We start from the raw sequence: 13107 nt of genomic DNA on the forward strand, positions 1-13107 counted from the left end.
ATATAATGGAGCCACACTAAGAGGGAATAGATGCAAGAAAACCAGAAATAATGCCAATTAAAAAAATGTCTTCATTAATAACGGTTTTTATCTCTGTAATGCACATCAAGAAGTACAGATGATGCATAAAATGGACATAAGTTAATTTGTTAATACCAGATGGATAAGTATCATAGTTGAAAACTATAGAGCTAAATTTGGAATAGCTGTCATTATTCAGCAAATTTAAATAGATTTAGGAATCCCTATTGAATTAGGAACAGGAATCACATCAGGAAGAAGTATTGAATATATACGCAAGCTCCACTCTAAGTCTTTATGCAAGATACTGCAGTCACATTTCTTAACTCTTTTGTAGATAAATGCTTAAAACAAATATATGTCCCAAACCTGCCAATGGGAAAATGAAAAACCAAAATTTTGAGCTTCTCTAATACGCAGTTCCTTTACAAAGTAAAAACCTCTGACAGCTTACCTGCTTCTTCCAGGTTTATCATCTTTCAAATAAACTGCACATCCCATACCCTTAGATTCTACAAAGACCTACAAAATTTCCACCACTACCACCAGATTAAGACTAGATTTTTTGGGGAAGAATTTCTATATGAGATGTATTTTTATAACTAGCAGATGTTACATTCAAATATTTAATAATAACAACACCAAATATTTAAACTAATACAATCTCATCATTATTTTAGTCAGCACTTCCTACCATTTTAAGGTGTGTATTATTTTTTTAATAGTAGTGCACAAATGTAATTGACAACTTCAATTACAATGTCACTATCACACTGTTAATGTTGTTGAGTTCAAAACCCAGCCCACACTTACTCTCTTATGTGTGGGCAACAAGAGTTTTTTTAGTCAGCTAATGATGACTAGATACAAAGAAGGAGAAAGCAACAGGTTTGTTTTAGGGTTCTTGGTTTCAAGGCAAAGTAGGATCTCTACAGGTATTCAAACTAATTTGATAGACTGTGTATATAAGATATATACTTCCCAGTTAGTATACTAAGAGCATTGTTTAAGTACAACAATTAATGCCACCCCCTTAATCTTCCTAATCATTTCAAGTTAGCTATCCCTCATTGCTTGTAATGCCTGAGCTCTTCAAAGTCCAAGTACCCATTAACAGTATCTTGAGAGCTGGAGCTGTACACGTTCACACTGGACATCAAGCTGCCATTTGAATTTTTTAAAGCATTTGTGATACAGATATTTGTGCACATCAGATTTCTTGGCTGAAGATGCAAGGCCATTGAACTCATTAACTACAATAGTGGAACTATTGTGTTTCTAATTAAAATCTGTTGTGCTTGTTAAGTATTGTATTTATCTTCTCTGCTTCCTGTGCAGTGAATAGGCCTAGGCAGAATGCAGCCTACTGCAGTGTTGAGGTATATATTATACATTCATACACAAAAAATCACTGAAATGCTCGTCTGTGAGCCATAAAGTGTCAATGTTATTCACATTATTTCTTCCTAGCTGACAGTGCCACTTTAGGACTTCAACTCTGGGTAAGGGTTACAGCTCATACTATTTACGTTATTGCAACTTAAAGAAAATTTGTTACTTCAGCATGGAGTTGTTCTTACCTGCACTCTGCAAAATATCTATCTATATGCTTAAACAGGGTATCCCACGCCAAAGTGTTTCCCACCACCACTGATCAATGTGTCCAGGTAGGTGCTACCCCTCACTTCAGGGATGTTTGCACTGAGGGTCTCTGATTGTATTGTACCAGGTGTTAGAACTTATTCCAAATGCACTCCTCAGACACCAGTGTTGTGCTGCTGTTAAAGCTGATCTTGAGGAGGAAGGCACAGAACAGATTAAAGCCATGACAACTGTGTCACACCTGAGGCCGTGACACAGATACGTGTTCAGCTACTTGTGCTTAAGCACCCAGAAGGTGGGCACCCCTTTAAAATCATTTAACACTTTTAGTTTGGCTTTATCACCATATGATTCTCAAACACTTTTCAGTTGTTTTCCTCACATGGAAATAAAACAATTTAAAAGGGGCCGCCTTGCTGTTCGCTGTGGCCTCAGCAGGGTTTTTAGGTGCGACTGCCCGCGCAGGTGCTCGGGGTGGCTCCGGTGCTCCCGCGACGGGAGCTGCCTTCAGCCGCCCTTGCTGAGGGGCACTTGGCGGGACGCGCTGCCCGCCCGGCCTCACCCTCAGCTCACCCGCACCTACCCTCGCCTGGCCTCGCCTCGCCTCACCCTCCTGCTGACCTTCCCCTCACGGGGCCGCCCCGCGGGCGGTGAGGCGTTTGCCCCGCTGCTCGGTGACTGCGACCCTACAACCGACACCGTTAGCCGGGAGGGCGATTAAAATAACATGGGGCTCCTCTAGGCGCTAATGGGATTAGCGGCGAGGCCGGCGAAGCACGGGCAGCGCTGCGGCCATGGCGCGCCTCTGATGGCGGGAGGGCAGCGCGGCGGCTGCGCCTCATGGGCGGGGGCGGGATACCCCAGGTAATCGGGGAGTGCAGCGGGGCGGGAGCGCCCCGGCGGCGGGCAGGGATGGTGGGGAAGGCCTGCTCGCCCCGGGGGCGAGGGGAGGCGGCGACCGCCCCGAGATAGCCCAGGTGAGGAGAAGGCGAAGCGGGGGGCCTGGTCGGGGGCGGGGAGCGCGGTGCGGTGGGAGCGCGGCGGGAGAGAGGGAGGCGCGGCTGTGGGTCGGGGGAAAAAGCGCGGGGGGCTGCGAGGAAAGGAGTGCGACAGCGGGAGGAGGAGAGGAGCGCGGGCCCGGGGGAGGGCAGAGCGCGGCGGGAGGCGGAGGAGAGCGTCAGCTGGAGCGGGGATAGCGGGAGCGCGGCGGGAGGCGGAGGAGGAGAGCGTCAGCTGGGGGCAGAGATAGAGGGAGTGCGGCAGGAGGAGGAGGAGAGCGTGAGCCGGGGGGGCAGAGAGAGAGGGAGCGCGGCAGGAGGAGGAGGAGGAGGAGGGGAAGAAGCGCGACGCAGGGACGGCAGATGCCTGGAAATAAAAATTTGATGATTGCATGCAGCGGCTGGAGAGACTCTGTCGGTGGCGGCGGCGGGGACGAGGCAGGGACAGGGGGGGCGACGGCAAAATGAAGTATCAGAAATACCTGACTGTCTTGCAGATGGCCATAGGGGTGACCGCCTCCAACAGGGGCAGTCTGATGCCCTTAAAGAGGAAGCTGTGGTGAGTAGGCACAAACGGGGCCGCGGGCACTGCGGGCCGGGCCGGGCCGAGCGCGGGCCGCGGCGGGACGGGCGGGCGCGGCGGCGGGGGGTCCCCGCGGACATGAGGGGCGCCGTGCCCAGACCCGGCCTGCGGCTCCCGGCCGGCATCGCCGGGGCACAAAGTTCCCGGCGGATTCGTCGGCAGCCGCATGGAAACGCCGGGAGGCGTTGGCGGTGCCGGCGGAGCTGTCCGCGCCCGGCCCGGCGGAGGACGCGGCTGGAGCAGGCTCCGCTCCCGCGGGCACGGCGCTGCCGGACCGGCACAGCGGCAATGGCAGCGCGGGCTGAGGGCGCGGGAGCGGCTTCGGCGGGGGCTCCGCTTGCGTGACAGCCCGAGTGTTGCCGCCGATGTAGCGCAGTGTGCTCCCGCCCCGGGCTGTGCAGAGCCGGGTCCGGATTCCCTGCCCCTGCTGCTGCTGCTGACAGGTGTACCGAGAAAATGGGAACAAGGAGACGCAGGTCCAGTAGATTAGTGAGAGCCAGAGTAGTGCTGTTCAAATGTGGTCATTTTTCCTTAAACCCTGCGTTTCCCCTCACTGATTCTCACTCCTTTTGTGCTTGCTGATTGTGTGCTGAACTGATTTTTCTGGATGAATCAACAACATGTTATGAAAAATGTATTAAAGTATAGTGGTGTAATGTGGGTGAGTAGGGCACCGGCAGGCGTATGGCACTGCAATACCCAGGCACTCGTGGGCAGGCAGGAGCCCACTGTTAGCTCCATGGGAGCAGCGGGACCTGTGTCATCATCAGGACAAATCCTGAGGAGGAAATATTGTCACATCTTCTGAGAGGGAGACGTCAATCACAAATTTGTACACTGAGAATTTCTTATCTGGAAGGAACCAGGAGTAATATAAAGGTGGTAGTGGTCATACAGTTTTCTTTCACTGTACTTACCTGGCCCTAGTGAAGCAAAGTAAAGCATCAGAGAAGGCATGATAGGTCATTTTATTTGAACATAGATAGTTTGCAAATAAAAATATTGTCAGCAGTTGTAACAAAAATGGGCCTTACATGAATTGTAGAATGTGGAGTTTTTAATACTTTGCTTTTCCCCACAGTAGAGACAGTGTCAAGAAAATGTATCAATTGAAGAAACATAATGTGGAACTAGTAAGCTTTCTGTCATTAATTCCAGGTCTTGGTATTCCTTGCAGATAGAACACAGTTTGATGACTATGTTCTTCCTGATTGTAAAGAAAAAATCAAATTAAGTTTTAGACAAAAACATGTTATCATGCAGATAAGTTTTATTATGTTTAATCAGATGTTTTTACAATGTATTTGGTGGTTTGATTCTGATTATGTAAGTTACATAAAGTGTACCATACCTTTTTTATTCTCCCCAAATGCCACTCCTGCCTGTGTGCAGCAGTGGATGCAGTTGTCTCTTACATCTTTTGAGAAATTTAATTATGGAAAATGTAATTATGACAGTGTTCTATTTAATATTTTGTATATTTTCTTGGAAGTATTTTGTTTGCTGGCACGTTAAGGGAAAGCTATATGTAATTGTGTGCTTTAAAAGTACATCTGAAAGGACCTGATTCAACTCCTGCTTTGTCTTCAGTTGGAGTTAGATCAGCTCTATATTGTCCTGTTCCATGATGAGATTCTGTGCTTTTCGAGGTACAGCAAAATATGCTAGTGGCTCCACACTAATACATACCACAAGCATTGCATTTCATAACATTTCTAACTTGGCATCATGTTGCTGCAATGCAATGCTGTGTGAAGATTTAATTGACTAAAAGTGTTAAAGAAAAATAAGGCAAACTTTTTTTTTTTTAATTTTAGAGATGTGTGAATTACTTGAGCATTTAAAAGTATGTCTTTGGGATATTCTTATTAATAGGTAACATATATTCTCATTTTCTTTAAGAACTTTAATAGCATTAGGCATTATCTGTATGGATAGATTTTTTGCTTATGGATGAAATACTATTTTCTGATGCACTTACAGAAGTGCTTAAAGGTACTTTGTCATGCTAATTTTTCTTATTTCTGCACAATCTTTATCAAATAATGCATTAAGAAAATCTTAAGGAGAAAATATGTTGCTGTTACTCAAATCAATGCAATATTTATATATATTCACAATACATAAACCAAAAGCATATTCCAATACTGTGTCACTGGAAATTTCAAAAATACCTAAAGAAAACACATAAATCAAGTTCGCCTATAGTCAGGGGGTGCTTTTAAATCTATTTTTATTTGCTTATTTTTAAAAGCTTAAAAAATTCTCCTTAACCAATGAGATTCATAAGCTCTTTGATGTGTGAATCCATATTGTAAGTGGAAACAAAGATATAATTTAATAAAAAAGGGTTAAAATGCTCATCCTTTTGTTTGTGGAGATAATCCACCTGAATCCTACTGAAAGAAAATGAAAAAGGTAACAGCAATGTTTTATTTCTTTAGGGAGCATCTGTCACTCCAATTTTCTCCTGCTTTCCCCCTCACCAAAGTCTATGTCCTGTTCTGTGATGCATGGAAGCAGAGCTCCAAATGAAAATATCAATGTCTCACGATGGGTTAAGAATAAATAGTTATTAAGTGGCTCGGACTAAACCAGGCAATTAGAGAGAAGGAAGCTATGCCACAGGCTTGCAGTGGGAGATGGGAGGAGACAGAAACCTGCTTTGTATGGAGTTTGTAATTTTATGATGAGGTTTACTTGGGGCAGTAGTTCTGAACTCAGTGCTGGAGGAAGCTGCTGGAGTCCTGAACTGCTGATTCAGACCCTCTCCTGTGTGTGTGCAGTGTTGTAATCTAATATGTGGGAGCCTAAATGAGATGAGTAGGATGTTTTTAATCCTCTTGCTGGAGAGACAGCATTTGGATACAAAACCCACCATCATAACTCTGCTAGTACAGGTAGAGTGCAGCAGGGACTGACATCTGCAAAGATGGTCAAGAAGAAACTGACAGCTGAACTGGGAGTAGTTTAAAAATAGTCAATTTTTATAAATATTTACTGAAATCCCAATATGTGCAACCTGAGTCCTTTTACAATAGAGAAATGCTAAATCACATTATTAAGGGGAGTTACACAGGTAGAACATAATTTCTTGTCAAAACGATTATTGCATTTTTCTGCTGCAAGGAGAAGATAGTGGGCAAATAAACAAATGAAAAAGAAAAAACAACAACAAAATCCCCAACAGGATATTCTATCCATTCTAAGTTCTTCTCACTAATATTCCCTTCTGGTTCTTACAGCATTTGCCTTGACTCTTTCAGAGTTCCTGTGCTTTGGTGAACACCCCCGCTGCTCCCCTTGGTGCAGGGGAGTGCAGCATTGTGAAGAAAGGCAAAAAGCTCAGTTAGTGATAGGTTTTCATTGGGGAGATTATGGAAATGACTGAGGCTATTCCATATTTACATTCTTTTAAGAATGATTGGTAGTTGTCTGAGGCAATCTAGGTTACAGAAAAGAATGCAGATGCAGTGCACTACAGAATTTGAATTTTGACAGGATCCAGTTCCCCTGTTTGGTGTTGTTGTTAGAAGAATGTGTGATATAGAAGCCTGGATGTTAAATGATTGCTGCTTCTTGTAAGATACTGCACAGGCACATTTATTTTCAGGCATAGGAGTAAACTTATTTGGAATCAGTGAGGAGTAACCAGCATGTCTGGAATTAAGCACTGAATGCTTTCTTGTCTCAGAGTCTTTGTATTTAAGCTTCTTGGCTGTAGAAGCCCAGGCTTATAATGAAGAATGTCTGTTTTATCATTAGGACCATCCCTAGGGAGAAAAGTGTCATTGTTTGTTTATGTTCCAAGTAGAATCATATTTAGTATAATTAAATAATGGAAAATGTCACCTTAATGTGGGAGAAAGAAAACATCGAAGATTGATCTTCTTGGTGTCTCTACAGAACTCTATGGAAAAGTACAGATCTTCAGAATGGATATTTTCCATTTTTGAGTACTAGTTCCAGTTAATATTGTTTGAAATGAGGATAAAAACTTTAGTTTAGCATATTGTAAATCTTTATTTATGTTGCAAGTTAATTAATACTTAATTTTTTCTTGAGGGATGTGTGGTTACGGATACATCCTTAGAATCAACATACTTGCAGAGGTGCACAAAAATTCAACACTGCAGCTGAGTGCTCAGTGTCTCTAGCATTGTTTCAAACTTGCCTACTCTCAAACAAATATTAATATTGAGTAACTATAATTGTTAGGATTTCCAGTCTGGTCAGTGGGTGTAAATGTCAGCTTTTCCAGCCTTGTGTTTGAGACAGAAGCCAGTGCTCACGCTGAGCTGAGCCCAGCCTGTGTCCTCACTTTTGGTGGTGCTGAGGAAGCTTGGCTCCTAATGGGAGGTATAATAATTATGGGAATTTTATACATCTCCCAGCTGAGATCTGTGTAGCTGCCAGAGGCAGAAGTTTTTGAGAAGCTTGCCTTGGATGTTGCTACAACAACTTAAATGCTTTCTTTATAGGATAGGCAGGCACCTTGCAGTATATGAAAAGTGCAATAATTATGTCCCCATTAGAAGTCTTGTTGAGGCTGCATGGTTGTCAAAACCTTGTCCACTCTGCATTGACTCCAGCACTAATACTGCACCTGGAAAACAAATACAGAAAATGTGTCATTTCAAGACCCATTTTTTAAACACTCTGATGCTGACTTTTATAAAATTGCTCAGAATTCTAATCACTGAACAAGAAGAGAGTTTATGAAGTTCTTCAAAGATTTTCAATGTAACTGGTCTGTCTAGAAATTAAGATGACAGCAGTAATTTCAGACATAATTTAACTACAAAAAATCAGGTGATATTGAAATTTGTTATAAATAGTAATTATATGTGAGTAGTATATCACCTTTGTTCATAGACTTATATTATACTCCGACCATCTGATTATTTTATAACATGTATTAAGTCATTAGCCCTTGATATGACACTTCACCTTGAAGTCACTGTTACACATTATTTTGTTCGGCTACTGTGCTTGTCAGTGGAATACAGATAGTGAAAGTTTAGGGGTTTTTTGCTTATTTTACAAACTAGAGAAATAATTTAGAGTCATGGTTATGTAATGTGATATATGATCAGGAAGAAGTCAAGGTCAATGAAAGCGTTGTAAGAATTGTGGATAATAAATAAGGGCTTCAGACTCCAGGTGGGATATACAAAATGGTTCCATTTTACTTGACTAATATTTTCAAAAGTTAATGAATTGGGTGCCTTAATTTAGGATTCCTGTGATGAGCTCCATTAGAAAGGTGTTATGTTTCCAGAATATCAAGCACACTATTTGAACAGAAACAGCAAATTTGAAGCAAGGCATCAGGAATTGTTCACTACCTTCAAAGATCCTTATGCTATATTCTACTATTTGAAGCCCTAGACTTCCTTGAGCATTTCATTCCTAGGCTTTTGTTCGGGAGTACTTGCTTTAAAGTAGTTGATGGCCTGCAGGTACTTCAAAAGGGCTCTTACATATTTTTCTCCTTTAGCCTGCGATAGTTCCTCTATGCTCCTGATGCAGGTATTACAGTGACTTAGCAATTCACTTATTAGTCTGCTATTAATATTATATTAATATTAATTCAGAGATTCAAATAAAAGTTGAAAGGAGACAATCAGATGCAGCAAATTTTATTAATAAGTGTTTTTTTAAACTTAAGGTTCAGATGCCAGAACCATGGTACATTGCATTATAGTTTCAGTATTCACTTAAGAAGAATAAAGTTTGTTTCTCTGATTACAGTGAACACTTTGGGAACATAAAACGTGATTCAAAAGAGAGAAGGATTTAAAAAATATGTTTATCAGATTTTTAAATAATTTTATTTTGAGTCAATCTCAAGACGCTTTGGTCCTTTTCTCATGGCTTTGCATTCACATGGGTTTATTTTGGAACTTTATATTCTGAACTTTAGAGGCGTACTCACTGTGGAAATCACGAGTATTTGAAGGCATTCCTGTGCAATACTACATGAGTGCTACTAGAAATGGATTCTTGAGAGTCTCATTGCTGTATCCAGCATTCTGCAAAGCCTGGGTAAAACCGATCCAAGTCTGTCCCAGGTCTCTTACTGCTTCCCTTTGCTGAAACCCTGGGAGGAGTGGAGGCCTGGAGAAGCTGGTAGTTAATTGGTTTGCACTTGTCCCAAAGTCTCCTCTTCACCCAGAGTCAAACCCCCTGTGATGCTGTCAGTATGGATATCTTGCCTCACGTCCTTCCTTTGGTGTACATACAGTGCAAAGCTTCCCAATTCCCAATATCAATGATATCGATTGGATTTTTCTTTGGTTGGTTAAGTAATGCTTTATTTGCTTCTAAAGAGATCTGGAAACTAATGATTTTGTAAAGGATTGGAGGGAATAGATAAATTGTGATACTCCTTCTCTGTAATTGTATTTTGTAACTTTAAAAATACTTTTATGTATCTTAGAAGCTAACAAGTAACAGCCATAATTTATTCTCCAGCAGAATGAAATGATAGCTGGATTCCAGTGGCAGCACGTTCATTTTTTCAAGTGGCTGTAAAGAGTGAAGCTCCTAAACAGAAGAGCCTTGAAAACATGTCATTAGTGTGGTTCTTTGTTAAAACTGTGTAACTTTGTTTAGCTTGGGTTTTTCCATGTAAGTAGTTTTCTTTTTTTTTTTTTTATAAAGTTTTTTTTTGTATCAGAAAACGTTAAAAGACTTGCAGCCTAAAGAAGTGCCCATTTGTGGGTAAGGCCCTAAAATAAATGGCTTGAAATGTTATTCAAAATAAGGAATAGCCCAGTGTAGCTTACAGCTGTTTAACTTTTCTATTAAGTATAAGGAGGAAGTCTGACGTGCCAAGCATTTAATTCATCAGAGGTGCATTTGAAGATTAATTAACCCAAATTATAAGTAATGGAGTAGGCAGCCCTCAAAGATTCCCTGTAGAGAGAATAAATAGAGACTCTGACAGCAGGGGAACAATTGATCTCTCAGAGGGCTCCAGCATCTGCATCTGCCGTGGACACAGAGTGTGTTCAGTTAGGTACTCGAGCAGAGATGTTTGAGCACTCTGTTACAGAGGAGACATTCACACAATAGCAATGTGCTGCCATTGTAAATGTCACTGTCTGTGCAACAAGATAGAGGCTGAGCAGTTGTCTTTCTTTGGAAATCTGTCCTGGTAATTGTTGAAGACAATTTAGCAGGGAATCCGTGGTGTTCTTGAAGTTTCTGCTGTGTGAACAAATATGTTACTGTAGTAGGCAGGCATGGGTCTCAGAGTTCAATCCATATATGATTAGACAAAAAATTCCAGTGCAGTCTCAGCAGGAGTTTCATATTGTAATGAAGATGTATGGATATTACAGTTATGTGTTCAGGTAGAAATTTGCAGTTTGAAGTTGGCAGTAAAATAACCCAAGGGGAAAAACCATGTAAACCAAATTACTATGTTATCAAGAGAACTTGGAGCAAGCTGTTTGAATGTGGGTGTGTGTGCATGTGTAAAAAACCCCCAAAATCAGGCATCTGAAAACAAAATAGTTATTTGGTAGTTGCAGTGATTCAACAAAAAAATAAAGGGCTTTATCTTTATAAATTGAATAAGAGATAAGAGATTTGAAAGGATTTGCTTTAATTTTCAAGTTTGGATATGGTAATTTCTTCTCCCTAGCAGTCCCATGGCCATGTTATCCTGACCATGACATTGTGTAGGCCTGGAAGTCTTGCTAATCAAACAAGAGTATTCAGCATGTGGTTACTGTATTTTGTATTTGGAATTTGGTATTTCAGGAATTGATATAGCCCACTATGCGATTTCCTGTTTAAGACATGTTATATGTTTAAGACATCTCCACCTTTCTTTTTTGCACAAACATTTATGTGCATACAAAAGGCATTAATTCTAAATTAAAGAACACAAAAAACATTCTGAAGTGTTTTTCTGTGAGAGGAATCTTAATGGTTTTTGGGAGAAATACTGAACTGCTGTCCAAAGACTATGGAAATGCAAAAAAATACATATTATTTCTTTTTTAAGCTGTTTTTTGAAATCTTCTATGGCTGCAGTTGAGAAATAATATGAAATAAGTATAAATCTGGGCATGAAGACTTCAGGTTTTTAGGTAATTCTTGGGGAGTGTATTTGCTGGAATGGAGTTTTCCTTTTCCTTAGGGGCCAGTCTGACTAGGGACTATTTTGTATTTAAAATTTTAACGTCACAAATCCTAGTACACTTAGTTAATTGTTAACTTAGTTCTGCTTATTAGTGATTTCCAACAAGCTCATTGAAATATGAATTGCTTCCTCCAAATATTTTAGTTATGGACTCCCCCTAGGACTATGTGTAGATTCCAATATGATGAAAGGCCTTATCAAGTGTAGTTGCTTAATATATTACCCCTATAACTTTAACAGATGCTATTAATGTCATTATTGTTGGTTGTTACTCATTGCTAGAATAGCTGAAGCACCATCAGCACTCAAACTGGAAAAGGTCAAAAGCCAAATACTGCCTGGCTCCTGGTGATTTAACTGACAGCCATCAATGTGTGTCACAGGACTTGGGTTTCTACTGAAGAAACAAAGAAAAATAGTCCTTTAAAATCTTCAGGAGTAAAATATATTTTTCTACAATGTGTCTTTTTTCTGATTCTACACACTTTTGTAAAAAAATGATCAGAATGTTTTTGACAAAATCTGCAAGCAGTGTGGTCTTGATGGGAGCTAGACTTCTACATACTTGTAGTCTTATTTTGGCACTTAGTGATTGAAAACTGTCACTTGAAATGACATTTCTTGTATGTATAGCATGGTGATGTGTTTTCCTTTGTAAATGTTTTACTTTAAGCAAATAAAAGAACGTATTCTTTGTCTGATATGTGGCTCTTTTTGTTTGGCAGGGTAACTCCATCTTCCGAAAATCCCAATGGTGCTACCTGTAGTGTAAGTCAGGGAAAGCCCTCTTTAAGAAGAATAAAAGGGAGAATACACAGAAGCAAAAGTCTTGATAGCATTGATTTCTGTGAATTCACTGTAAGTATTATATCTTTTACATTTATCTTATATGAAGTTAAGAGAATCTTATTAATGAAGCAGTTTGCTTCTTGCATTGGGTTTACCTGTTTGTCAGATTAGCAAAGGTATTGTACTTAATGTTTTAATTGCCTTGCTACTGCCAGATATTATGAGCAGTGGTGTCACTTATATGATTGGTGATGTGCAACTACATTCTTGTTCTTCAGCAACCATGAGACAGAAATTTTTATCTGAAATTTTAACATTGTTGCCTCCATAAGATTAAGAAATTGACTTGCAAATGGAGTAAATATAAAAAAAATATGATTTCAAGTCTTATTTTTGTATTGAGATTTTGGAAGTTGTGTTTAAAGTCAAACACGACTTTTTACAAAACCCAAATAACTATTTCAGTTGCCTATGGCTATAATTAAGTGCTAGAAAAGGAAATATATTTTTCTAAAAGATGTGTATGCTTATAGCACTTGAAAGCTGGTATCACAGGTGATTGGTTACTTCAATTAGGCAGTACTGGTGTATTCCTTTTCTCTTCTCTTTGCTTAGGGGGTGGATGTGTTTGTGTTATGGTTTCAGAAACTTCATTGTGATCATGGTAAAGAACCATGACAACCTCCCAACTAACTGGAGGGAATCTGGTCAAAAGAAATTATTTTTTGATAAGCTGAAATAATTTACTCTTTAAGTATTTAAACAGTGTCAAAGAATATGTTGAATTATAAATTGGTTATGAAATATGAGGATGAAAGAGCTAAAAAATATGTGCTGTCTTTAAAATGCAGAAATCAATAGTGATGTGAAGATGTTGTGTGGCATTGCATGGTACTAGAAACAATATCACTAAAATATTCAGATGGGATTTGGGGAAACATCTTGAAGGCATAACA

At 40.4% G+C, this 13107-nt stretch overlaps 1 protein-coding gene across 5 annotated transcripts in view; it reads left to right on the forward strand.

Annotated features, from left to right (window-relative positions):
* The first annotated feature begins 2583 nt into the window (after positions 1–2583).
* The window catches only part of TJP1 (tight junction protein 1), a 155333-nt gene continuing 144809 nt past the window's right edge, over positions 2584–13107 (forward strand). For 2 of the 5 annotated variants that reach the window (XM_054272370.1, XM_054272372.1), the window contains exons 1-2: positions 2944–3180; positions 12088–12220. In XM_054272370.1, coding sequence (XP_054128345.1) covers positions 3014–3180; positions 12088–12220 — 300 coding nt within the window. In that variant the 5' untranslated portion in view covers positions 2944–3013. Of the gene's footprint in view, positions 2601–2943; positions 3181–12087; positions 12221–13107 lie in introns of those variants that run through there. The other 3 variants (XM_054272374.1, XM_054272376.1, XM_054272373.1) reach the window with 2 other exon arrangements.

This window comes from Melozone crissalis, unplaced genomic scaffold (genome assembly GCF_028551555.1).
Source record: "Melozone crissalis strain CALT ecotype California unplaced genomic scaffold, PUWL_Pcris_2 ptg000014l_1, whole genome shotgun sequence".
In the NCBI taxonomy this organism is placed as follows: Eukaryota; Metazoa; Chordata; class Aves; order Passeriformes; family Passerellidae; genus Melozone; species Melozone crissalis.